The 26198-nt window shown below is 41.5% G+C and overlaps 1 protein-coding gene across 1 annotated transcript in view; it reads left to right on the plus strand.

The window, feature by feature from the left end:
• The window catches only part of DNAH8 (dynein axonemal heavy chain 8), a 297717-nt gene that overhangs the window by 133935 nt on the left and 137584 nt on the right, over nucleotides 1-26198 (plus strand). The window contains exons 43-54 of the mRNA XM_084967979.1: nucleotides 2202-2374; nucleotides 3962-4140; nucleotides 9210-9397; nucleotides 11674-11760; nucleotides 11860-11967; nucleotides 13064-13198; nucleotides 14939-15100; nucleotides 18204-18450; nucleotides 18579-18820; nucleotides 18906-19046; nucleotides 20324-20561; nucleotides 25904-26046. Coding sequence (XP_084824105.1) covers nucleotides 2202-2374; nucleotides 3962-4140; nucleotides 9210-9397; nucleotides 11674-11760; nucleotides 11860-11967; nucleotides 13064-13198; nucleotides 14939-15100; nucleotides 18204-18450; nucleotides 18579-18820; nucleotides 18906-19046; nucleotides 20324-20561; nucleotides 25904-26046 — 2043 coding nt within the window. The remainder of the gene's footprint in view (nucleotides 1-2201; nucleotides 2375-3961; nucleotides 4141-9209; nucleotides 9398-11673; nucleotides 11761-11859; nucleotides 11968-13063; nucleotides 13199-14938; nucleotides 15101-18203; nucleotides 18451-18578; nucleotides 18821-18905; nucleotides 19047-20323; nucleotides 20562-25903; nucleotides 26047-26198) is intronic.

The raw sequence follows: 26198 nt of genomic DNA on the forward strand, positions 1-26198 counted from the left end.
TGACAATTTATAGGCATGTAGAGTCCATCAAATCCCCTGTAACCTAGATCCCTGTTTCCCTAGTTGTTGTATGATAATCCATTGCATTGTTAGAAAAGCAGAATCTTCAGCCTCCCCGCTAACCCTCTCCAGAGCTACCGAATCACAGTCTGCATCTCAGTACAGTTTCCAGGTGATTCACATGCATATTAAAGTTCAAGAAACATTGCTCTACGATTTGTCTCCAGATCAAGCTAACCATCAAGAAGCCACATACTTAAACCATATTGATTTGGCCTTCTAGAGATTTGCTTTCACTGAATTGCAATTACCGTTATCTGTTGGCTTTCACTGAAGTCCAGGAAACATTTGTATGGAATCCATCAGTATCTCTATGAGTGCACTATTGAGGATCTTTATATATCTCTCACTGACTTTTTTTTTTTTTTTTCCTTTTTAGGGCTGCATCTGCAGCATTTGGATGTTCCAGGCTAGGGGTTGAATCACAGCTGCAGCTGCCAGCCTATGCCACAGCCACAGCAACTCTGGATCTGAGCCACATCTGAAACTTAAACCACTGCTTGCAGCAATGCCAGATCCTTAATCTACTGAGTGAGGTCAGGGGTCGAATCCACATTCTCACAGAGACTACATTATTATGTCCTTAACCCTCTGAGCCACAATGGGAGCTCTTTCTCTCTCACTGACTCTTAAAGCTTAAGTCTAATGGAATAAATTTCCTTTTGAAATTAATATGCTAAACAAAGCTTTACTTTCCATACAGAATGGATTTTTAAAAAGAAAATATATACACAATTAGACTATGAAACTATTTTCTTTTTGTCTTAATTGCTGCTGAACTCATGGTCAGTTTGCATTCCAAGTAAAATGAGATCTTGTGGTCAGCATATATGCATTTTACCTTTCCGTGTATAATGCTTAAAACAGCCTCACATACAATAATAACTCAATAAATATTAGCTATTCCTCTTTATTTTTCCTCCTCTACCTCCTCTTTACCATCCTAGCGGAGGGGTGAAAGTAGCTAGCTGACTGCATCTCCACGGCTGAGGGTCCTGTGTTAGAGAACAGAACAGAACCATCTGCGGGGGGTGGCACTACATTATGTGACCTGAAAGTAGTTTTTTTTAAGGTGATGGATACAAACGGCACTTTAAGGGGGAAGCCAGAATTCTTAGCTGGAGGGGGAAGCAAGATCATAAACAAACAACAACAATGAAAAGCAAAAAATGTAAATAGCATGGAAACTTGACCAGGTGGAGAACTGAGCATTGTACAGTGGCCAGAGTCCATTTTTCAGTGTCAGCTGAGTGACGTGGAAGTGGGCCCCCAGGTGGAGAAGCAGTGAAGGGGACCACTTGCCACTTCCTGTGCTGATTCCCCTAAGTGGCAGGACTAGGGCTTCTCCAAGTTTCTGGGTGGAAAGTCATGAAGCATCCCAGAATGCGGTTGTGGTGGAATATGGTTCCTACAGTGCTTACCTGGTTTCTACTTCTTGCATCCCTGGAGGTAGGAGCCCTGTACCTCTTGCCCCGTAGGCGGAAGCTGAGAACCAGGCAGATTGATGGGCCTGGCCGAAGTGCCGGTTAGGAAGTGTGCCTGTAAGACCGTGCATCTCTCAGGCAAATCCTTTCTGGGGCTTTGCCACGAGAACAATGCCCAGCTTTATCTCCAGGCCTTTTAAAACTTCAGCTCTCATTCTTTCTCCAGAATCCTGGGTACCTCAGCTGTCCTTTACTTCTTTCAGTTTCTTAAAATGCCAACAGATCTTCTGGGTCTTCAGCTACGGTATTTTTCCCTCCCATAGCTCTATCACCCCTTCAGTCTTATTTTCCTGGCTAATCCCTATTGATTTATGCAGGGTTTAGTTTAGGTGTTTCTTTGTCCGAGCATCTCCCTCAGGCCTCCTAGACCAGGTGAGGACTTTTTTGCCACATAATTTCATGACCTTGAGTTTCTTTTCATACCTTATTGCAGTTATTTGTTTATCTGTCTCCCTTTTGTCCTTCCTTGTCAGCTCCAGAAGGCAGCACCATGTCTGTCTTTGTTCACCCAGCAGCGTCAGGCCCAAGGAGGCCCTCAGTGACTGTATTAAATGAGCGAGAATCAGTTCATAGATGAGTGAATCACCACTGTCCATATGTTTGTTTCATGATAAGTGCAATTCAGTGTGTAATCTCTCTGTATGTCCTGCTTTTAAGGTAAAAATGCATATCCGATCAGTTACTGATTTTGAGTGGCTCAAACAGAGTAGATTTTATTTTAAGGAAGATTTGGATCAAACTGTGGTGTCCATTACAGACGTCGATTTTATTTACCAGAACGAATTTCTGGGCTGCACCGATCGTCTTGTCATTACTCCATTAACAGATAGGTAGGAGACTCTGTTTTTGTTATTCCATTTCTGTAATCAAATCATGCACCTAAAATTGTTTCCAAATTGCATTTGAAATACTAGCAAAAGCATATGGCTATTGTGTTAGGTCTGTGCTAGCTCCCCAGAGTCTCACAATGAAATAACCGTTGTTGTTATGTAAATACACATGTACGTTAAATGTTTATGAAGTATAAAAAAATAAAAGAGTAAAAGCAAGTTTGAATGTTAGCTGTGAGTAGTTTAGTAATGAAGTTTCGATTGCTAGATGGACAACTCTCTCTAGAACCATAAAGGAGGCTGTTACAATTGCAATGAAGGAAGAGACCTTAGCAAGGGTCCAGTCTCCTGGTTTTTCAAATGTGGAAATTGATACCTAAAAATGAAGTTTCTTGGCCAGATCTGAATAATCAGCACATGGTAGATCCCTTCATTGTTCTTTCCAATATAGGACACTAGACAAGAACTGGATCTTTTTCATCTTTATATGTCCCACAACACCCAGTTCTATATGCCCTGCGTAGAAGACAATAAATGTTTGTAGAACTGACTTAAACTGGGTCGTAGAACAATCAATTATGCTGTTACTTTATTTTATTTTATTTTTCGCCAACCTGCAGCAAACGGAGTTCCCAAGCCAGGGATCATGCCTGAGCCACAGTTGAGACCTAAAGCACAGCTGCAGCAATGACAGTTCTGTGCCAGGCTGGGGATCAAACCTGCATCCTGGCGCTCCAGAGACGCAGCCGATCCCCTTGAGCCACAGCACGAATTCCAGTTCTGCTGTTGCTTTAAATAGGTCTGCCTCCAGGTAAAATAGGGCTGCCTCCAGGTAAAACACAGCCAAATTATGTCTTCCACCTCCTCCTGAGTCATCTGACCTCCTTTGATATGCCCTGTCCCATCGCAGCCCAAGTTTATCAGTGTGTTTTCTCTTCCATTGGTGTTTACACAAAAAGCTTCAGGTCTTAGGAGGCTTCAGAAACAAGTATAACTGAAGCTGGATCATAAATACAAGGAGATTCATTATATTGCTCTTTATATGTAACTAAATGAGCAACACAATTCATAGTAAAATGACTTATTTGCAACGTTGTGCTGGTGTTGGCTGGTACCAACTTGCAAGAGCCAACTACATGCGTCCCTTCCCAGTTTTGTGCTATCACATCGGTAGCTTGTTGTCAGCCATTGTGGAAATATTTATACCATGGAAATCAGCAGACATGAAAAGCAGATTTATTTTTATTTCCTGGAAAGCCAGTTGTTAAACACCTGCCAGCATGCCACTGCATATTTGGTTCTCTGACTTAGGATTTATCCTGAATGGAAAGAAGGGATGCAGGTTGTAAGTCGGGGTTGTGGAGTTTGGAAGTTGTCCTAAGAACTTTCTGCAATCACTTACTACTTCTAATGAATAGCAGCTGCTCCAGCCTTGTGTGGTTGCCTGTGTCTCAGAGGGGCTGCTCAAATTCTAAAACAGACAGGCCCGTTCCAGTCACACTGGACTTTTGCTTGTGCTTCACTGTAACATATTACCCATCCCTGTAACATGTTTCTCACAACGCTTTGTCTGATTCACACCTGCAGATGTTATATCACTTTGGCACAGGCTTTAGGAATGAACATGGGAGGGGCGCCGGCAGGACCTGCGGGCACTGGCAAAACTGAAACTACAAAAGACATGGGGCGATGTTTGGGAAAATATGTGGTCGTGTTTAACTGCTCAGATCAAATGGACTTCAGAGGACTAGGACGGATTTTTAAAGGCAAGTGTCAAAACGCTATTCAATTATTTTTGGCAATTTTTTTTTTTTTTTGCACTTTATTTTCTGATGCGGTGCTAAAATGATATTATCCCACACAACTGAAAATTAGTCTAGGTTGATGCATGTATTGCCGTCATTCTGAGTCAAAATGGCTTGATATCATCAACTTCATACGGTTTGATACTATTGCTGATGTTACAGTCCATGAGTTGACTGTGTATTGGAGTCAGTTTTTTTACTGCCTGAAACAACAGTGGAGCAGAATAACAAACCGACACCTGTCAGTTTCCTTTCTGCATTAAATCCTACTGAAATGAAAGATTTTGTTGTTGTTGTTGTCTTTTTGCCTTTTTTCTAGGCCTCCTCCCACGGCATATGGAGATTCCCATGCTAGGGGTCTAATCGGAGCTGTAGACGCCAGCCTACGCCAGAGCCACAGCAACGCGGGATCTGAGTCCCGTCTGCAACCTACACCACAGCTCACAGCAACGCCGGATCCTTAACCCACTGAGCAAGGCCAGGGATCGAACCCGAAACCACATGGTTCTTAGTCAGATTCATTAACCACTGCGCCACGACGGGAACTCCTGAAAGATTTTTTTAGAAAGCATGGTGACACTGGAAAACTAGAAGGAGGGGCCACCAGTAGATGGGAAATTTTGAGAAAATCCAGAAAGATAGGTAGCAGGTGGTTTCTGACGGACAAAGAAGAAAGGCTAGAGAGCACTTCAGTCTTAGAATTCAGTCCTTGGTGATCTCATGCAGACCCTAACTTTAAGTACTATTTAAATGATCAAATTTACATCTTTACTCAGACTTCTCCTTGAAACTCTGGATTCGTATGTACAACTAATACCCATTCCTTGGCATTGCCACCCAGATATCTAACAGGTCCAAATTCACACCACCCAGAACCAAACTCCTGATCCTCCCTCCCCATATCTGCTTCTTTCTCACCCGTCCCTGATGACTAAATGCCGCTCTGTCCTTCCAGATACCTCCACAGAAATCTTCAACTCAAGCTTTATGGCTCTCTTTTTCTCATACTCACATCCACACTGTCAGCAAACACTTACTTAACTGTACCTTCAGGATACATCCAACACCAGCTACCTCGCCTCATCCCCACTGCCATCATCAGAGCTCAAGCCAGTCATCCTCGCTCGCCTGTGCTACTCCAGGAAGCCTCCTAATTGGCCTGCCTGTGTTTACCCCCGTGCGGTCCATGCTGGTCTCAAAACAGCACCACTGGGGTCCTTCTAATTGTAAGTTAGATCATGACATTCTTCTGCTGAAAGCTGGGCAGTGGCTTCCTTCAGAGTAAAAGCTGAAATCCTTGCAAAGTCCTATATTCCAATCACACCTGCTTCTTCCGTGCACCCCCTACACCCATTGTATTGCTCTGACCTTCTGACTTCTTCTCCTGAGGCTGTGCCCTCACTCTCTCCACTGCAGCCACATTGACCTTTGTGATGTTTCTCAAACATCCCGAAACACACTACCTCCTCCTTCTGTGTGCTGCCCCTCAACCTCTTCCCCCAGATATCCATCCACAGAGCTCACTTGATAAAGGACATCCACAAACACCCTGCTGTGGAAAAGTTGAGGGCATCTCTTTGAGAGGAAGTATAAGGTGAGGATTTCCATGACTGTTACTTTTCCTCATCATTGTGTTCTATAACCTACCCAGTGCAGTAAGGAACAGCAACAACAAAATGCAAAGAGTGGAAAGAAATACAAAATATCATTATTTACCAATGATGTGGTAGACTGTAAAGAAGCATCAGCAAATCCAAAGAAAAATAGAATTTAGCAAGTTTACTAGAATGAGAAATCAACACCCCAAATGAATTTTTTTTCCATTAACCACACACACACACACACACACACACACACACACACACACACACAAACAGAAAACTGACAATTTCAGGAAGGTGTCATTTAGCACATAGTTAAGCCAGTGTGGTGCTGGTGCAGGGCTTGATGACTAGACCAGGAAATGCAGAGAATGCAGGCCACGGGTGTGTGGAAGAGGGGGTATTGAAAATCAGTGATGAAGAGATGGAGTTCACAATAAAATGATGAATATTTAACAAGGGAAATTGGTTCTCTGCATACATAAAAATTGGATCCCTGTAACATGTATGAAAATCGGTTCTGAGGATTAAATGCCTAAATATGATAGACAAAAACCTGTGTGGCTTTGAGAGGTAATAAAGGAAAATATCTCTGTTTTCAGAGTAGAAAGGGGCTTTTTATATAAAAACCACAAACTATAAAGAAAAAATTGATAGATTTAAATGGGTAAGAGACTATCCCTGTAATAGACACCATGGGATTGCTTATCTAGCTCTTACCTTTAATTCCCTGGCTGTTGGAAATACATGTATTGAACAATGTCAGATCTGAACTGCGCAGGTCCGCTTATACACAGATTTTTAAAACTAAATACATGTTACAGGAGTACAGGATCTCAGGGCGGTTAAATCCCTAGATGCAGAACTGGATATGGTGGGAGGGCTGACTGCAAAGTTACACATGGATTTTCAACTGTGTGGAGTGTTGGTGCCCCTGATGCTCGCGTTGTTAAATTGTGTGTGTGTATATCTGTCCATTGATCAATCAGTCGATCGATTAGTGGATAGATATAGATAGATAATACACATATATATGATTTTACAATCTTGTGATATTTCTCCATTTAAGAAGGAAAAAAAATAAGCTGCAAACTGGGGGAAGATATTTTAACATGTAGCATGTACAGCTGACAAAAGACTAATATCCAGCATTAGGAAAGAGTTTCTTTGCATCACTCAGAAAGAAATACAAAACGTTAATGGGATAGCATTCCCCCTGCTGCCAGTTGGGAAGAATGGAAAAGCCTGATGAACCACTGTTGGTAAGGGCATGTAGAATTTGTAACTCAGTACTTCTCTGTGAGTTGGTGGAGCTGCTTCAGAGAACAGCTCAACATCAGGTGGGAACATGAAGGTGCATGTTCTCTTGGACCCCACATCCCCGCTTTTCCACTCCTCACGCACACACTGCAGGAAGACATGAGCAAGATGGAAAGGTTGTTACAGCAAGTTATTAGGAGCAAATATCCACTGAGAGTATCCAGTATGCCACTTCCCATGGCATGTGGAAGTTCCTGGGCCAGGGATTGAACCTGCACCACACCAGCAACCCAAGCTGCTATGGTGACAACGTTGGATCTCTAATCAGCTGTGCCACAAGAGAACTCCTGAGAGTAGAATGAATTTTTTAAAAAACAGGTATATTGATGCAATGGAATACTGTACAATAGTGCATTTTAAAATAGTGAATTAGGCCTACGTGATCAGCATGGAGAAAATTGAGAAAAATAATTTGCATAAATAAATCAAACTTCAGGGAGGATACAAACAGTATGTTATGGGTACACAGAAAAATAAATAGATAAACATGTGAACTTTGAATAAGCAAAGTGTATAATATTTGTTAATATATGCATAAGAGCAGAAGTTTAAAAGCACGCATAGGAACCAATGACATCAAATTCAGGATACAGGTTACCTCTGGAGAAAGACAGAGTGTGGATGTAAGCGAGACCTACATGGACTCCAACTTTAGTTCGAATGTTTTATTCTTTAGGGTGAAATCTGAAGCAAAATTGTTAAGATTTGAGAGGTGGGCACATGGATATTCTTTATAATTCCTATCCTTAAAAAATAAAAAATCCCAAAGAATTAATTTTGGATCGGAGAGAAAGTTCTTCTGTGGATGACTCCTGGCTTGAGGGTTGGAGATGGTTGAGAGTAACAGACTAGAGGACAAGGTAAATTCTAGAATGCCAGACCTAGAGCAGAAAGCAGAGAAAAAGAAAAGGAAGCAGCTGTCTCCAGTACTTTTCCTCTGCGTAAAAGCCCCGAAATGAGAGTCCTGGCAAAGACCAGTGCCAGCTGGGGGCTTGTGGCAGAAAGGCAAGAAGTACACCAGGTCAGACCGCCAGCCACATATCGAGAGGGAAGGCTCTTCTGCCTCTCCCATCCCTTCCCCAGATCACCAGACACAGCCGTACATCCTGTGAACAGGATTTGCTTCTGGAACGAGAAAATATACACATCTGCAACAATAATCAAGTCTTACAAAATATTTAAAGGAATTAAGAATCACCCCAAAGAGCAAAGAGACCTACCAACTGGCCTCTGAACTGATTGATAGAGGAAACAGAAGAAAATCCAAAAGTAACTAAAATTAATAGCCTCTGGGAGATTTAAGAATTTATCACATAAAACCAATTAAAGAGAAAATAGGCTGCTACTAAAAGAATAAAAATTGGAATAATCAGAAATTGAAAAATGTAAATTAAAAAAAAAAAACCCTTTCTTGAGTTATAATATCTAGCCAAGCGAACAGATTGCAAAAAGAAATGGGAAATTTAACAGAAAATTTTAAGGGTCATAGGGATAGAAATATAACTTTCAATATCCCAAAGGAGAGAGAAGAAAAAGTGGAGGTGGATGGGGGGAAGCAATAAAAAAAAAAAAAAAAAGCATTTCATGCAGTTGAAGATAATGAAGGTTTTCATCCTCAGAGATTAGACAGGAGCAGTGTTCCCAATATCCAGGAGTAAATAAAAATCCCTTTGACCATTCTCTCACCCAGCTCCCTGGCTTTTCTCTCATTGCAACAGGAAGCTAACAGAGTGATCTCTCTGACCCAGACCGGGCATCCTTTATTTTGTTAATTTCCCCAAACATGGCTCCTTCACCTCCATCCCCATTGGAGGTGACACATCCAGAGTGAATCAAATTTTACCACCTTTCCGCATCCCTGGGTGTGATGACATGCCTCTGCTTTCATTCTGGCCAGACTGTTTTCATTGTTTTGGTGATGATGTACCAAATAATTAAACCTCTCTATATCACTGGAATTAAATACACCTTTATAAACAGCCAGATATGAAACTTTATATAAATTATATCTCAAGATATAATTGTTTGAGAGCACTTTGGAGAAGTGATTGCTATCAAGAAGGTGTATTACAAAGTAAAACTTATCATATTAACTGTTTTTCTTACCAGGTCTTGCACAGTCAGGTTCCTGGGGCTGTTTTGATGAATTTAACAGAATTGAATTGCCTGTATTATCTGTGGCAGCCCAGCAGATATACATTGTTTTGACAGCAAGAAAAGAGAGAAAAAAACAGTTCATTTTTTCTGATGGTGATTGTGTTGACTTAAATCCAGAATTTGGAATCTTCCTAACTATGGTGAGAACACAGGTTTTAAATGCAATGTATTGCTTTAATTTTTATAGACTTAAGAGAAAGCACATGTTAGTGGGTAAATGACTGACTGTCAAAGGGTCAGGAGTTATTCCCTCTTAGATGATTTTTTTGAGTAATAAAAGTAGCCCAGCCAGAAGATAAACTAATGATATGTTAATGATAAACATATCTACTGTTTATTGAGCACTTATTATGTGTAAGGTGATGGGCTAAATGTCTGCTGTATTGTATCAAAGAGGGGAGCCCAGTAACAGTCCTCAAATCTTAGTGGCTTAAAACCTCAAGGATTTATTTCTCCGTCCAACTGCATGTCCGCTGTGGGTTGAGGTGTAGGCATGGAGAGGACAGGGGTGGTCTTACCTGTCCTTACTCTGGTTCTATCTCAGTCATCACTAGTTGCTGTAACAAAAGAAAAAGAGCACATGAAGAGCTCTGGCTCTCACAGTTTCTGTCCAGAAGGGACATAAGTCACAACCATGGGTTAAAGCAATTTATATGGCCACACCTAACACTGAGGTACTCAAGGCTCAGGGAAATTAAAAAAAGAAAAGAAAAATCACACAGCTTAAATCACGCAGCCAGTTAGAGAAAGGTGTTATTGTCTAACATCAAAACCTGACTACTTAACCTCTACACTTGGCTTTTCTCTGACACTTAATAAAGGATGATGGAGATGGTTTAAATTTTCCAAAATTATTCAACGAGGTCCTGTACCAGTGAATGGTAACAAATTCAGTTACTATGTGATTGAGGGCAGAGCTTTGTGATACAGAGTTATAAAATAGGAAACCAAAGGGATGAATAAGCAGAGGAGTTTCTCTGAATTAGAGAACTGAAGTTGATGTTGAACCAGTTTGACTTAAGGCTTTTATGTGATCTCTATTCTGTTAAATGGCTAAGTTGCCAAATAACACAAGTATCTTGAATTTTAAGTGTCCCAGCGGATAAAGAGATTATCGGAAGCACAATCAGGAAAGTTTCCGATAAACTTTAATGTAAGGAAACATTCCACTGGGGGCAAATAATAATAATGCTGAATTGATCAGTTATAATTCAGGAAATTGGATGAAGACGTTTACTCAGTGTGGTACTGCGGCTTAGAAGAAGCCTAATGTTCCCTTTGGATTAAGAATAATATTGGAACTATCAGTTAGAAAGTGCATCAGGCTGTGAATAAATGAGACATGAAAAATTGTGGCTTGACACCAAAAGATGTATTCTCTTAAGATCCTTTGGTGCTTCTACACTATCATGGTTTCCTCTTCAAGGTCACCTTATAACCCAAAATGCTACAGAAGCATTCCTGTTTCGTTGCAGCCAATTGATTGAACAAACTCCCTTCAAAGAGACATCAAGGAGGATATTTCAGACACTGTGACTCACAGTAGAGAATTGGGTCACCCAGAGTAGTTTTTAATCTGGGAGATGATGCACCCAGCTTGCAACTGGGGTTCTGTGACTCAGGAAGGAGAAAAAAAGTATGGAGAGGCAGCCAGCAGTCTTGGTATTCTCAGCACCTAGCACGTTATCTGGCCTATTGACAGTGCCCACTCAATGCTCAGACACTGAGATTTCTTCATGTACTTTCCTGAGATGACTGACTCCTCTTTGCCTTATTTGTCTTGGAACCCTCTAACCTTTCCTTTGGGACTTTTGAGTCTGACATATCCTCAGTCTGTTGCTACTTATGAGATCTTTCCACCTTTACATTTTGTCCTCATCACTATTTTTCCCATCATTCTGTCATTATTACCCCTCATCCCCATGTTTTTGTCTTTAATGGTACTTTGTCAGCCACAGAACTCTAGAATTCTGACTGCAAGGAATAATGGAAGAGGGGAAATAAAAATTACCTAAGTAAACCAATCAGTTTGAAATCCTGAGTTTTCTTTATCTTTCAATAATATATTTTAGTAATAATTTTCCAGGATTTATACAGTTTTCTTTTACCTTGTTTTCTATTTCCTTAACCAGTAGTTACATGGATGCTTAATTTTTGCTACGCAAAGTGGTATGTGTGTGTGTGTGTATGACTTTACTAGAATAATGACAATGGAAGAATGTAAGAGGGAGTGATGTGACGCTAATAAATATATATGGTCCAATAACTCGTTTTTGAAAAAAGAGGGACATTTTATGAATCTAATGTTTTATTTTTCAGTACCATCCTAGAATCTGAATTAGATATTTGAAATGTATTTGTATTCATGAAATGAAATTATATCAATAATTAAAAATTAAATAATTTTAACTTTTAGAACCCTGGATATGCTGGGCGCCAGGAACTGCCAGAAAACTTAAAAATTCAGTTTAGAACTGTTGCTATGATGGTTCCTGATAGACAGGTACGCACCAGAATTTAAAAGCATAATGCTTTTTTAACGTTCTTTGCCTGCTTTTCACTAAAGCTGGTGAAAAAAAAATCTCACTATATTATTTTTCAGATTATTATGCGAGTTAAACTTGCAAGCTGTGGTTTTCTTGAAAATGTTATCTTGGCTCAAAAGTTTTATGTTCTTTACAAACTCTGTGAAGAGCAACTCACTAAACAGGTAACTTTGTATTATCTATTTTTCCCCTGGCTATAGAACTTGTTTTTTAACTTTGCAGTTTTACCTTGATAAATGCTAATTAGGGAGTGAAAAATAATTCATTGACTTTTCTCTAAAACATATTCATAATTAATTTGACCTATTGATTATGTATTTTTAAAAATTATTTTGAAATTATTATAGATTCACAGAAAGTTGCAAAGAGGCTTCCTAAGAGGTCCTGTGCAGTCCTCACCCTGTTTCCTGCAGCAATACAAAATCAGAAAATCGACTTTGGTACAATAAACAGAGATTACTAAGCCTTCACCCGTTTGTCATGCACTCCTGTGTGTGTGTATGTAGTTCTGTGCAGTTATGTCACGTGTGTAGGTTCCTGTAACCACCACCACAGTCAACCTGCAGAACTGTTTATAACCACAAGGCTCCCACCTGCTCCCCCTTTGCAGCCACACCCACCTCTCCACCAAATCCCTAGCTCGATGCTGCCCCAGTCTTTCCTATATCTCTATAATTTTGTTGTTTCAAGAATGTTAAAGGGAATCCCATAAGATGTATCTGTTGGTTACACATGTTATTTATTTTAAAAAAAAATTTTTTTTGGTCTTCTTAGGGCTGCACCTGAGGCACATGGAAGTTCCCAAACTAGGAGTGGAACTGTAGCTGCTGGCCTATGCCACAGCCACAGCAATGCCAGATCTGAGCCGTGTCTGTGACCTACACCACAGCTCACAGCAACACGGGATCCTTAATCCACTGAGCAGGCCAGGGATCAAACCTGTGACCTCATGGATGCCAGTCAGCTTCATTTCTACTGAGCCACAATGGGAACTCCTGGTTACCCATTTCAAATGGTTGCCATTCAAACTGACAGACAGTATTATTCTCAAAAGATATGTAAGGTGTGAACACAGTATCATGCAGCTTGATCTTTGCAGTGCAGCAATCATTTTTCAAAGGAAAGGAAAGAAAATTGAGCTGATAAAACTTTGCAGCTCAGCCACTCCCGAGGTATAGTAGCTAAGTAGAACATCTACCTCTATCCCATTGTTAGGATTTTTCAACAGAATCATCTTTTCCCTTTCTTTTCTCATCTTAGGTTCATTATGACTTTGGGTTGAGAAACATTCTGTCTGTACTGAGGACACTTGGATCTCAAAAAAGAGCCAGACCAGAAGATAGTGAATTAAGCACAGTCATGAGAGGACTAAGAGATATGAACCTTTCCAAATTGGTATCTTTCTTCTCTGAATTAATTGCTCTTTCAAGATTTTGACCTGGCTGACAAGTGGGGGTTGGCTCATGTGATGCTATTAACATTAGGAATTGCAGGGACAAAGGGTGCGTGAAGCTATCACTGAGCTTCTAGAAGAAGACATCTCCCCCCGCCAAAAAAAAAACCCATGTCCTTGTATGACCAACGTGGGCTGGAAATGCATCCTTTTATTGATCTTGTGCCACAGAATAGGCTTTCTCAGCAGGTTTTAACCCCCAAATTTCAGTCCACTGTTCATAATATAACACAAATTCTTTTTTTTTCTTTTTTCTTTTTTTTTTTTTTTTTTGCTTTTTAGGGCTGCACCTGTGGCACCTGGAAGTTCCCAGGCTAGGGGTCTCATCGGAGCTGCAGCTGCCGGCCTACACCACAGCCACAGCAACGCCAGATCTGAGCCGTGTCTACAACTACACCACAGCTCACAGCAACACCGGATCCGTAACCCGCTGAGTGAGGCCAGGGATCGAACCTGCAACCTCATGGTTCCTAGTCGGATTGGTTTCTGCTGCACCACGATGAGAACGCCATAATCTAACATAAATTCTAAACATGAAAATCGGGAACCATCAAAGCTTTTTGTGTGTGTTTTTGGCTTTCTCTGTCTGCGTCCAGCTTAGCTATATCTCTCCCAGAACATCAACATCATGTCTACTTTCCAAATACGCATCCCAAGTTTGCTGTGGCGATTATAGTCATCATTTCCCAGTGTTCATGCTTGTCAGGTTTCAGCCAGGTTATGCTGAACTGGCTGACAGGTAGGTTCATGTGGTTTTTACTCAGGGGCTTCTATGTGCCGCAGGTCGTGTCCACACCCTGGGAGCCCGAAGTGGAGGAAGACATGAATCTTAGGAGGCTCACATTCCAGTGACACAGCTAACAACATCTGTGTAGTTCATTACTATTACAAAGTCTTGTACAGAATTGTCTGGTGTGAGTCTCCCAGCAACTCTGGGGGATGTGGGTGTGCTTAGCGCCCCTTTCCTTATGAGGCAACCATGGTTGTAGGACTCACCCACAGTCCCAATCACTTGAGAGGCTGGCACAAAAATCCACAGGACTTTCTGATGCCCTCCAGGATACCTCACTGCCTCTGTTAGGGATGGTATTCTCAAAACTTCTAGACAAGAGTTCCAGAAAGCATTGTGGGACCCCTGGGGAATAAGGAGGAGAAACTGAGAAGGGGTCAGCAATGGGAACCGGATGATCCAGCTATTACAGATGTGGTGAATAAGATTAGAGTCCATTTACGCAACCCTTCTGCTTTTAACAAAAACAGAACACGGCTCTGATGGCATTTTCTGACCAGTTTTGGGTGAGCCAATCATGCAGGATTACAGATTGTTTCCTAATTTAAGTGGAGTGGTGATGCTCTATTTTCCTGAGGTTGGGATTATAACTTGCATGATTTTAAGGTTAATTCATCTGCTTCTCTGTGGGAAGGAGGGCATCATGATAAAGTAATGAGATCAAACTTTGGGGCAGTCGATTAAAGAAGACGTTAAATATGAGGGAACTTTGGGTGCAAAGCTGTAGGTGATGTGGATCCAGGGGTGGTCTTGGGGAGAAAGTACTGGAGCACATGAGTTTGGCTAAGGGAGTAATGAATGGGTCTTGGGGCTTGACGGGATAAGTGCTGTGACCTCCTGCCATGAGCTTCCATGTTAACTGAAGAAATACATTTTTTCTGTGCCACCTTAGATTGATGAAGATGAGCCCCTGTTCCTCAGCTTGATCAATGACCTGTTTCCAGGACTGCAACTGGATAGTAATACTTACGTGGAACTGCAAGCTGCAGTTGCCAACCAGGTTCAGCTGGAAGGTTTGATTAACCATCCACCCTGGAATCTCAAACTGGTGCAGGTAAAACATTTTCAATCTGTCATCGCTACAGTGAGACATGTGTATTGTTAAAGACTGCCCTTGGAAGAGAGGAACCCGTGGTTTTAGTCTGACTTGATGTAAACGTTGAGACTAAATTAAAGCACATCATGGCAAGAAGAGTCCTGGGGGGAGGTGTTGGCCGGGGGTTTAGCATGGATTTACCCTGCTTCACGCTCCTCGGGCCATCATTCACTGAGGTTTCTTACACCTGGTGAGGTTAGGTGGAAACCAGACCCTCAAGAACAGTTGGGAGGGGAGAGTAGGTTATACAAACGCAGGGAGATGGAATGACCCACCCCGGCTCCTTGGGCCAATATGGCAGCATCGCCCATAGTTGGGGGCCCTCGTGGAGCATGGAGCCCCAGGAATCGGGGAGTGGTACTTTGCTCCTGCTTTGTGTGGGCATGTTCACACCTACACTGACTCCTTTGACTGCATCTCTGGGTGTCTTTGTGTCTATCACGTTTCATCCTTGTGACAACCTACCATCCATTTTATCCAGCAGAGTCAAGAAGCTATAGCAGAGATGCTGAGTTCAATCCCTATGAGTCTGATGCATTGGGGGTATTTCCCAGGGCTTTTGGAAAATGAAGGAGCTGAAATTGTGGACAGTGTTAAAAACTGCAATTGAAAAATAATGATTCTTTTATTTAATTAAAAAATTTATTAGAGTATAGTTGATTACGGGAGTTCCCATAGTGGCTTAGTAGTTAACGAACCTGATTAGTATCCATGAAGACTCAGGTTCAATCCCTGGCCTTGCTCAGTGGATTAAGAATCTGGCGTTGCTGTGAGTTGTGGTGTAGGTTGCAAACATGGCTCAGATCCCATGTTACTGTTGCTGTGGTGTAGCCTGGCAGCTACAGCTCTGATTCGACCTCTAGCCTGGGAACCTCCATATACCATTGGTGTGGCCCTAAAACGACAAAAGACAATAAATAAATAAAGTATAGTTGATTACAGTGTTGTACCAATTTCTGCTGTACAGCCAAGTGACTCAGTCATACAAATATATACATTCTTTTTTATGTTCTATATCATGGTCTATCCCAGGAAATTGGATATAGTTCCCTGTGCTATACAGTAGATAATGATACAAATAATGATAGCAAACTTTTTTCCTTGGCTGTTCCTGCAGCATGTGGAAGTTCCTGAGCCAGAGATTGAACCCACATCACAGCAGTGACCCAAGCCACTGCAGTGACAATGCCAGATCCTTAACCTGCTGCACCACAAGAGAACTCCAGAAAGTAATGATTCTTACCCCACCTTACTCTCCTTGGCAGAGTATAAGCAGTGCAAGCATGTGAGACAGATGCAAATCTTATAAGGAACCATATGTGGAAATGTTAAAGTACTTTTCATTGTCTGTGCATTGGAGATCATTAAACATTTTTTTAAAAATCTGAGAAAACATCATTTTACACATGATACTCACATAGTATACTGTGTACTGAAATCCTAGCCATGTCATTGAGTGGGGGACTAGAATATTGTGTTCTTATTGAATGTCAATAACATTACTCTTGAATATAATGTTATGGCCAGTGCCTCTCTTGCCTTTTTTTTTTTTTTTTTTTTTTTTTTTTGTCTTTTTGTGTTTTCTAGGGCTGCTCCTGCGGCATATGGAGGTTCCCAGGCTAGGGGTCGAATCAGAGCTGTAGCTGCCGGCCTACACCACAGCCACAGCAACACGGGATCCGAGCCGCGTCTGCAACCTACACCACAGCTCACTGAGTAAGGCCAGGGATCGAACCCGCAACTCATGGTTCCTAGTCGGATTCGTTAACCACTGCGCTACGACAGGAACTCCTCTTGCTTTTAAATTAATGGATTACATTAATCCAGTACATTTCTATCTAAAATGTTAGAATAACTCAGATTCTACCTCTGATCCACTGTGAGATCTTTGACTTGTTATTTTTATTAAGAAAAGAATAGGTAGGATATTGTAACAGACACTGTCTGTGTTCTTAGGGCATCACCTTGAATCTCTTTTATTGTATATAATGTGCCCCTTTCCTGGCTTCTGTGTGGTTCCAGGAGCCCACACTCCCTGCAAAGACAGGTGCCACTTTTTTGGAAGGCACAAAGCACAGATGGTGCCTGGGAGTGTACTTCCCACTCCCACCCCAAAACAACACCTCCTTAGTTAAGGACTTTTGGATGATGGAGTGTAACTCATAGTCCAGAGTGACTCATGGAGTCAGTCTTAAGTCTGCTCTCTACAGGATTTTTGTCCCAGTCACACCTTGCTTGACTTTTTCCCTTTCCTGTTCCGCTTCCTTCACTCCCTTATCAGTTTCTCCTTGGAGCACTCACTTGCACCAGGATTCCTCATCTCAAGCTGTGCTTCCAGGGAATGAGAAAGAGGGATGTGTAACTTGGGTCTCGGCTGTGATGGGTGTATTGCTGCTTTCCACCACCAGGGGGAGATAGCATCACATTGGATACAAAAAAGGCTTTTACACCGAAATCACAAAATCAGCACACCGAAATCACAAAAAATAGTAGTTTGAGAAACAAAAACTAGATCCTGAATTAATTATTTCCAAAATGTAATTAAAGTTCCACATTGTCATTACTTTATCACATATCGTTCTATAACGTGTCAGTTTGCTATCCACTTCTAATAAAACAAAAGAACATTTTGGGGGGGCATGTTCTCATCTTTTAAATAGTGAACTAGTTACTTTAATGAAGCGTTTAATTAAGGCTTTTAAAAATTTCCGGGAGTTCCCATCGTGGCGCAGTGGTTAACGAATCCGACTAGAAACCATGAGGTTGCCGGTTCAGTCCCTGCCCTTGCTCAGTGGGTTAACCATCCAGCGTTGCCGTGAGCTTCGGTGTAGGTTGCAGATGCGGCTCGGATCCCTTGTTGCTGTGGCTCTGGCGTAGGCCGGTGGCTACAGCTCTGATTGGACCCCTAGCCTGAGAACCTTCATATGCCACGGGAGCGGCCCAAAGAAATAGCAAAAAGACCAAAAAAAAAAAAAATTTCCGCACATCACTTCCATGAATGTTGGCAAGAGACTCATAAGTTACATTTTTGTAACTTGTAATTGATTGTTTCATGGTGTAGTTATATGAGACATCTCTGGTACGGCATGGCTTGATGACTCTCGGGCCCAGTGGTTCTGGGAAGACCTCGGTGATAACGATCCTGATGAAGGCATTAACAGAGTGCGGGAGGCCTCACAGAGAAATGAGAATGAATCCAAAAGCTATTACAGCACCTCAGATGTTTGGCCGGCTGGACACGGCTACCAATGACTGGACAGATGGGATTTTTTCTACTTTGTGGAGAAAAACGTTAAAAGCTAAAAAAGGTACACATAAACTCTTTTTGTGTGTGCTCCCCCCCGCCCACCCATTCATGAAGAGCACAACGTTTGTTTAATTTTCTGTTTTGATTATCTGCAGGTGAAAACTGATATTCTGTTTTAATTTTGGGCAGGCGAAAACATTTTCCTCATTTTAGATGGTCCCGTCGATGCCATTTGGATCGAGAACTTAAATTCCGTGTTGGACGACAACAAAACCCTCACGCTGGCCAACGGAGATCGCATCCCCATGGCCCCTACCTGTAAGCTTTTGTTTGAGGTCCACAATATTGAGAACGCCTCTCCGGCCACGGTTTCTAGGATGGGCATGGTCTACATCAGCAGCTCTGCTCTCAGCTGGAGACCCATACTGCAGGTGAGCACGGAGACCCACAGAAGCACATTCCGGGTCTTTCCGTGCTTCACTCTCTTGATAAACAGAGACTCTGTTTCTTTTGAAGGCATGGTTGAAGAAGCGTACTACACAGGAAGCAACCGTTTTCCTAACCCTGTATGATAAAATATTCGAGGATATCCATACATTCATGAAACTGAACCTCAATCCAAAAATGCAGCTCTTAGAGTGCAACTATATTGTGCAAGTAAGATTTTTCTTCCCCTGTACCCTCACTACTTAGATTTGAGACGTTCCCCCCCTGTTGGGTTGCAGTTTAGAGACTTTTGAAATGGAAAATTCTCACAGGCCATAGAAATCGTTTTGTGACATGGCAGTGAAGGCTCTGGGAAGTTTGATTCCTATTAAGGTCTCACCGATGCTCTTACTGCCATCTCTTCATGAGTTTCACTTCCCAGGGCGCCTAGAGGGGGACAGGCATGAACTATCTCTCCCGCCGTCACGCGGAGTGGCCTTCCCAGCTTGGGAGTGGACGAAATGAACAAGGGAAGCTGGCAGGGCTATAGAAAAGTGCAGCAAGGAACTGGTGGCGAGCAGGAAACCTGGGGTGGTGGTCTTGGCTTTGCAAATTCACTGTGTATCAGATAGGGAGAGCCTTTCTGAGTGGTTTGTAACATCATCCCCCACCACACACACACACACACACACTCAGTTTTCCTTATTAGGCTTTGGAAGTAACAGAACGAATCACAGATTTTTCAAAGGCCCTCCTGATTCTGGCCCATAAGTGATCTCAAATTATCCCTTCTAGGGCTTTGATTCTCTCTTAGTGTAAAGGACGTCAGTGAGGGAGGATGGGTAGCTTAGAAATAAGGCCCAATTGCAAGTGAAAAATCTCACCTTGAAATAATTTTGTTTTGGAAGGTCCATTTCTTTCTGATGCCCTGTGGGGGTTGGCACCCTTTTTCTTAAAGGAGCAACTAGTTAATGTTTTCGGCTTTGCACAACTCTCTGTCAGCTCTGCTATTGTATTGCAGAAGCGGCCAGACACAATGAATGAGCACGGCTGTGTTTTGGTGAAACTTTATTCACCAAACAAGTTGGCTGGCCCCTAGGGCCACAGTTTGCTGAGCTTTGCCACATGTAAAAAAGAAATACAATTTTTGGTCTAGAAAATTTGGAGCAACCCAAGTTTAGAAACTGCCTTAGGAAACACAGAGCCTAGGCCTTTTTCTCTCAGGTCAGGAAGCTGAGACTCAGAGACAGTAGCGGCATGAGCTGGGGGTAGAAACCACACCTCCAGACGTGTGTCCTTTCCGCCAGACCACGCAGCCTGCCTGAGGCAGGACAGCTTTCCTGCTCAATACTGTTGGCTGTAGGACACTGATCAGCAGTTTCTGGAGATATATTTGTTTCCTTCTCTCTTTCTCTCCTTCTTTTAAGTTTAAGATCACTTAAAAATGTCGATTTAAAAAAAAAACCTAAATGGAAACATTTATTTTATTGTATTTTAAATATTTTCAGTCTCTCAATCTCCTGGAAGGTCTAATCCCCTCCAAAGAAGAAGGTGGCATTTCATGTGTCGAACATCTTCATAAATTGTTTGTGTTTGGTCTAATGTGGAGTTTAGGAGCCCTTCTGGAACTAGAGAGCAGAGACAAACTTGAAGCCTTTATGCGAAGTCACAAAAGCAAGTTAGACTTACCAGAAATACCTAAGGGCACGAATCAAACCATGTATGAGTTTTATGTTACGGATTATGGTAAGCCTGGTAACTTATATCTGAAATTAAATGATGTGTTTTTAAAATGGGAAAAACAGGAGTTCCCGCTGTGACACAGTGGGTTAAGAATGCAACTGCCCTGGCTCACCAACCCTAGATTTCCTGCTCGCCACCAGCTCCTTGCTGTGCTTTTCTGTAGCCCCAGCTTCCCTTATTCATTTGGTCTACTCTCAAGGCCACTCAGCTTGATGGCAGATTGCTGTAGAGGCATGGGTTCAATCCAGGCCCAGTGCAGTGGGTTAGGATCTGGCATTGCCGCAGCTATGGTGTAGGTCACAGCTGAGGCTCAGATTCAGTCCCTGGCCCAGGAACTTCCATGTGCCATGGGTATGGCCATTGGGGAAAAAAAAAGGGAAAAGCATAAACTTCCATAAACTCTTCCATGGGGAAATATTAGACCACTCGTGAATGACATAATTGTTAATATCATTTTAAAGGGCACATGTGCAAAGAATAGTAGGATTTTTGTATGTTGGCTGCGCTGGGAAATGTTACAGAGATTCTTGACTTCTTTTCCAGTGGCCTAAGTGAAATCTGACATAAATAAGTTAGCAGTACCTTTTACATCATTATTTTCTAGTGCTTGAAGAGGAAGGGGAGCAGTGTAGAGAACACAGGCTCTTCATGATGCAAAGCATGGTGATGCACATGACAGATCAGTCCTACTTCTCTGTTGGAAATGTCAGCATATATAGAGAATGAACCAAGCAGATGGGTCCTACTTAGAGATACCAGACTCAGCAAGCTGCGAGTCCAGTGCTGTCATCTCAAGCCCCCAGCCTTCCATGTGTGACAGGGCCCAGCTCACCTCTCCCTGAAAGAAATGCCCTTGAGCTTGGTGCCTTTATCCAGAGCCTTGTTCCCAATTCTTCTAAGCCCCAGAGGAGAAAATGCCGTGCTTCCCCAGAACTCTATTTGCCTTTGCCTCTTCCCTGAACCCTCAAACAGCAAAGGTAGTTTTGTTGGTGTTTTAATGGTTTTAGTGCATAAATTACAAAATGAGTAGACTAGGAAAGGAGATGGCATAAACAGCATTTTGAAATCAAGAAAGCAGGAAGGTAAGTGGCAGCTGATGTAGCACACTGGGCAGAAAGTAAATCCTAAACCCGGAGTTCCCGTCGTGGCGCAGTGGTTAACGAATCTGACTAGGAACCATGAGGTTGCGGGTTCGGTCCCTGCCCTTGCTCAGTGGGTTAATGATCCGGCGTTGCCGTGAGCTGTGGTGTAGGTGGCAGACGTGGCTCGGATCCCTCGTTGCTGTGGCTCTGGCCTGGGCTGGCGGCTACAGCTCCGATTAGACCCCTAGCCTGGGAACCTCCATATGCCACAGGAGCGGCCCAAGAAATGGCAAAAAGACAAAAAAAAAAAAAAAAAAAAAATCCTAAACCCATAGTAAGTTCAGAAGCAATGTCATATATATCACAGAACCTTCAGAGGGTCAGGCATTGGGAACTGGAGTGAAGGTGGAGGCAAAAAGCCAGGAAAGCTGCTTGTAAGTCTGTATGAGAAACAGACCTCCAGGCCATCTTTCCAAGGAGTGTAAAACATAGGGTTGCTGGACCGGGGGCACACCGGGTACATTTGAAGGTAGGAGAATCATGCTGAAAATGGGGATGAAGTGAAAGTTTGTATTTTAAAGGACCTTTATAAAAAGAGACTGAGGTAAGTAAGTTTTTTTAGCTGGCCGTCTTTAACCGGAATGGCTAATAATTCTACAACATGTGATGAGATGCTGTTAAAGATTTGGAATGATAAAAAGGAGCTCTAATTCAAAATCCAAACTAACAATCTGATGCATTCTTTAATCTAGATATGAATTTTCTTAGAATCCAGAGCCGACCAAAAGATGGTTCTTTGAAAAGATCAATAAAATTGATAAATCTGTTGCCAGAGATATCAGGAAAAAAAAGGCATAAATTACCATGGTCCAGAATGAAAGAGGGAACACTACTACAGACCCTATAGACATTTAAAAAAATTATAAATGGGAGTTCCCATCGTGGCGAGGTGGTTAACAAATCCGACTGGGAACCATGAGGTTGCGGGTTTGATCCCTGGCCTTGCTCAGTGGGTTAAGGATCCAGTGTTGCCGTGAGCTGTGGTGTGGGTCGCAGACACAGCTCAGATCTGGCGTTGCTGTGGCTCTGGTGTAGGCTGGCAGCAACAGCTCTGATTTGACCCCTAGCCTGGGAACCTCCATATGCCGTGGGCGTGGCTCTAAAAAAAAACATTTGTAAGTGAATATTAGAAGCAGTGTTATGAAAATGCATTTGATAATGCAGATGAAATGGATACATTCTTTGAAAGACACATATGACCATACCTTTTCAAGAAGAAATAGATATCCTAAATATATATATATCCCTATATATACTAAAAAAATTTGATACTTTCTTCCCAAGATCAGGAATAATACAAGAATATTCTTTCTCACCACTCTATTCAACATTGTAATAGAGGTTCTAGCCAGTGTAATAAGGCAATAAATAAACACAAACAAATGAAATATCTGCAGACTGGAAAAGAACAAATAAATCTCTCTTTATCTGCAGATAATACAGCCATCCTCAAAAAAGTTATTAGAACTAGTAAATGAGTTTAGCAAGGTTACAGAATGAAAAGACAATGTATGATAATGAATTGTATTTCTGCATGCTCATAAAAACAATTGGAAATTGAAATTTTAATATATCATTTAAAATGGCATTCAAAAAATGAAATATGTATGGATAAATTTAACAAAATATGTGTAAGATCTGTATACAAAAAACTATAAAACTGCTGAGAGAAATTAAAGAAGCCTTAGATAAATGGAAAGAAAAATCATGTTTATGAATCAGAAAACTCAATATTATGAAGATGTTTTTTCCCTCTAAATTGATCTATAAATTCATTGCAATCATAGTAAATCCCAATAGGCTTCTTTTTTTTTTTTTTTTTTTGGTCTTTTTGCTATTTCTTGGGCCGCTCCTGCGGCATATGGAGGTTCCCAGGCTAGGGGTCGAATCAGAGCTGTAGCCACCGGCCTACGCCAGAGCCACAGCAACGCGGGATCCGAGCCGCGTCTGCAACCTACACCACAGCTCACGGCAACGCCGGATCGTTAACCCACTGAGCAAGGGCAGGGACCGAACCCGCAACCTCATGGTTCCTAGTCGGATTCGTTAACCACTGCACCACCACGGGAACTCCCAATAGGCTTCTTTTGGTTGAAATTTAGAAGTGAATTATAAGATTTTATGGAAATGCAAGAGACTTAGAATAATGAAGTAATTTTTTTTTTTTTTTTTTTCGCTTTTGGCTGCCCCGTGGCTTATGGATTTCCTGGGCCAAGGGATCAGATCCAAACTGCAGTAATGATTTAAGCCACAGCTGTGGCAATGCCAGATCCTTAACCCATTGTTAAGTGAGCTGGGGATCCAATCTGCCTCTTAGTGTTCCCAAGTCACTGCTGATCCCGTTGTGCCACAGTGGAAACTCCCTAGATCTATTTTTATTTTTTTAATTTTAATTTTAGGGTTTTTGCTTTTTTTTAGGGCCGCATCTATGGCATATGGAAGTTCCCAGGCTACAGGTTGAATCGAAGCTGCAGCTGCCAGCCTACACCAGAGCCACAGCAGTGTGGGATCTGAGCTGCTTCTGCAACTTACACCCAAGCTCACGGCAATGCTGGATCCTTAACCCACTGCCACTGAGCGAGGCCAGGGATCAGATCTGCATCCTCATGGATACTAGTTAGGTTTGTTACCACTGAGCCACAACAGGAACTCCAACCTAGATCAATTTTTTAAAAACAAAGTTGGAGCACTCACATGAGCTGATTTCATTAAAATTAAAATCTGTTTAAAAGTCCCTAGAAAATCACAGGTCCCATCCCAGCTACAGAAGAGGAAGAAATACTTGAAAAATGTATATCCAATAAAATAATTTTATTCGGAATACATAAAGAACACTTGAATTCAATAATAAGTAGATAGCCAAACCACATTTTTTGAAATGGCCAATAAATAAATAGATGCGTCACTAAAGAAGATTTTATGAATGGTAAAAAAAAAAAGCACATGAAAAGATATTCAGTGTCATTGGTCATCAGGGAAATGCAAATTAGAATTATGATGGGATATCATTACACAGCCAGTAGAATGACTAAATTCTAATTAATGTAATGGATAAAATGGAAAGGTTGATCATACCAAATATTGGCTAGACTGTGGAACAGCAGGAGCTCCCAGAGACTGCACAATGGGAGAGCCACTTTGCTCACTACACAGTGGTAACACAGTGTACAGCCACTTTGGAAAAGAGTTTGGCAGTTTCTTAAAAGTTAAGCATTTACTTCCCGTATGACTCCATAATTTGCAAGGAAAAGTTGAAGCTGAGGTGATTCCTCCAATGATGGATATTTGCTCTGCCACTGTCAAAGATGCTCCTCTGATTCTCCTCATGCAGTCTGTGTACACAGTAACTTTTGGGAGGGGGAAATTCTGCATCGTGATATCTTTCGGTAGACATTTAAGATGGCAGTTAAGCTCAAGTATGCAAAACCCACAATGCAAGTAGCTCAGTTTAAATGGTAACCATATGAACATCTCTGACCAAGGTTGCAAAGCCAGCAGGGATTCTAAGACATGATAGATTGAAAGGTGCATTCCAGAAATGCTAAAATGTAAATAAAATATTTTTCTTAGAATGGATGAAATGCGCTTATAGTAAGTATTATAACAATAACTTCAGTCAGTAAATTAGTAGTTACTATAAGTCAGAAATCTGGGTGCTCTATTACACGAGTTTTTAGGACCAGATATATTTTTCCCGTTTCTCATGGCAAACATTCTCTGTCTGGTTGTCTGTTACCTCTTTTTTGGTCTTTCCCATCCTTTTAGTTGATGTGGTTTTCCTGCTAGATACTAAACATGTCATTGGTTTTAATTCCATTCCAAACCAGATCTCTCTAGATAAATAGTTGGCAGTTTATTTTATTTAATTTTTGGCTATGCCCATGGCATGTGGAAGTTCCTGGGCTAGGAATCAAACCTTGCCACAGCAGTGATCCAGGCTGTTTCAGTGACAATACTGGATCCTTAATCCACAAGAAAACTCCCCAAATAATTTTCAATTTAAAACAGACTTTGTAAAGCAGCAAAAACAAATTTAAATTATCAAATGCTAAATAGGTTAGATAAGCAGATATGTTAACATGTCTTACTGAAATATTTAAAATGTATATTTCTGTTGATTGTTTTAAGCACTTGTATTTTCATATTGTCAGATAGCTTTTGAAGAATGAAGTTTTATTAAGGTCATTTTTAATTATTATACAGGTGATTGGGAGCACTGGAGTAAGAAAGTTCAACCATATTATTATCCAACTGACAGTGTTCCAGAATATTCATCAATTTTGGTTCCAAATGTTGACAACGTTAGAACAAACTTTTTGATAGACACCATTGCAAAACAACATAAAGTAAGTTTGACGGTTTCTTAGATGAGTGCAAATCATGTCAGAAACACATTCCTTTTCACAACTACAGATGGAAAAATTAAATTCCAGCACAAGAGGCTGGAGCTAGTGTCATTTCAGGGAAACCTTTTTGGCAAAAGAACTCCAGGTCCCAG

This window comes from Sus scrofa, chromosome 7 (assembly GCF_054392235.1).
Source record: "Sus scrofa isolate SSC_HxYL_T2T_F1_AM1 chromosome 7, Sscrofa_HxYL_maternal_Yorkshire_Landrace_v2.0, whole genome shotgun sequence".
In the NCBI taxonomy this organism is placed as follows: domain Eukaryota; kingdom Metazoa; phylum Chordata; class Mammalia; order Artiodactyla; family Suidae; genus Sus; species Sus scrofa.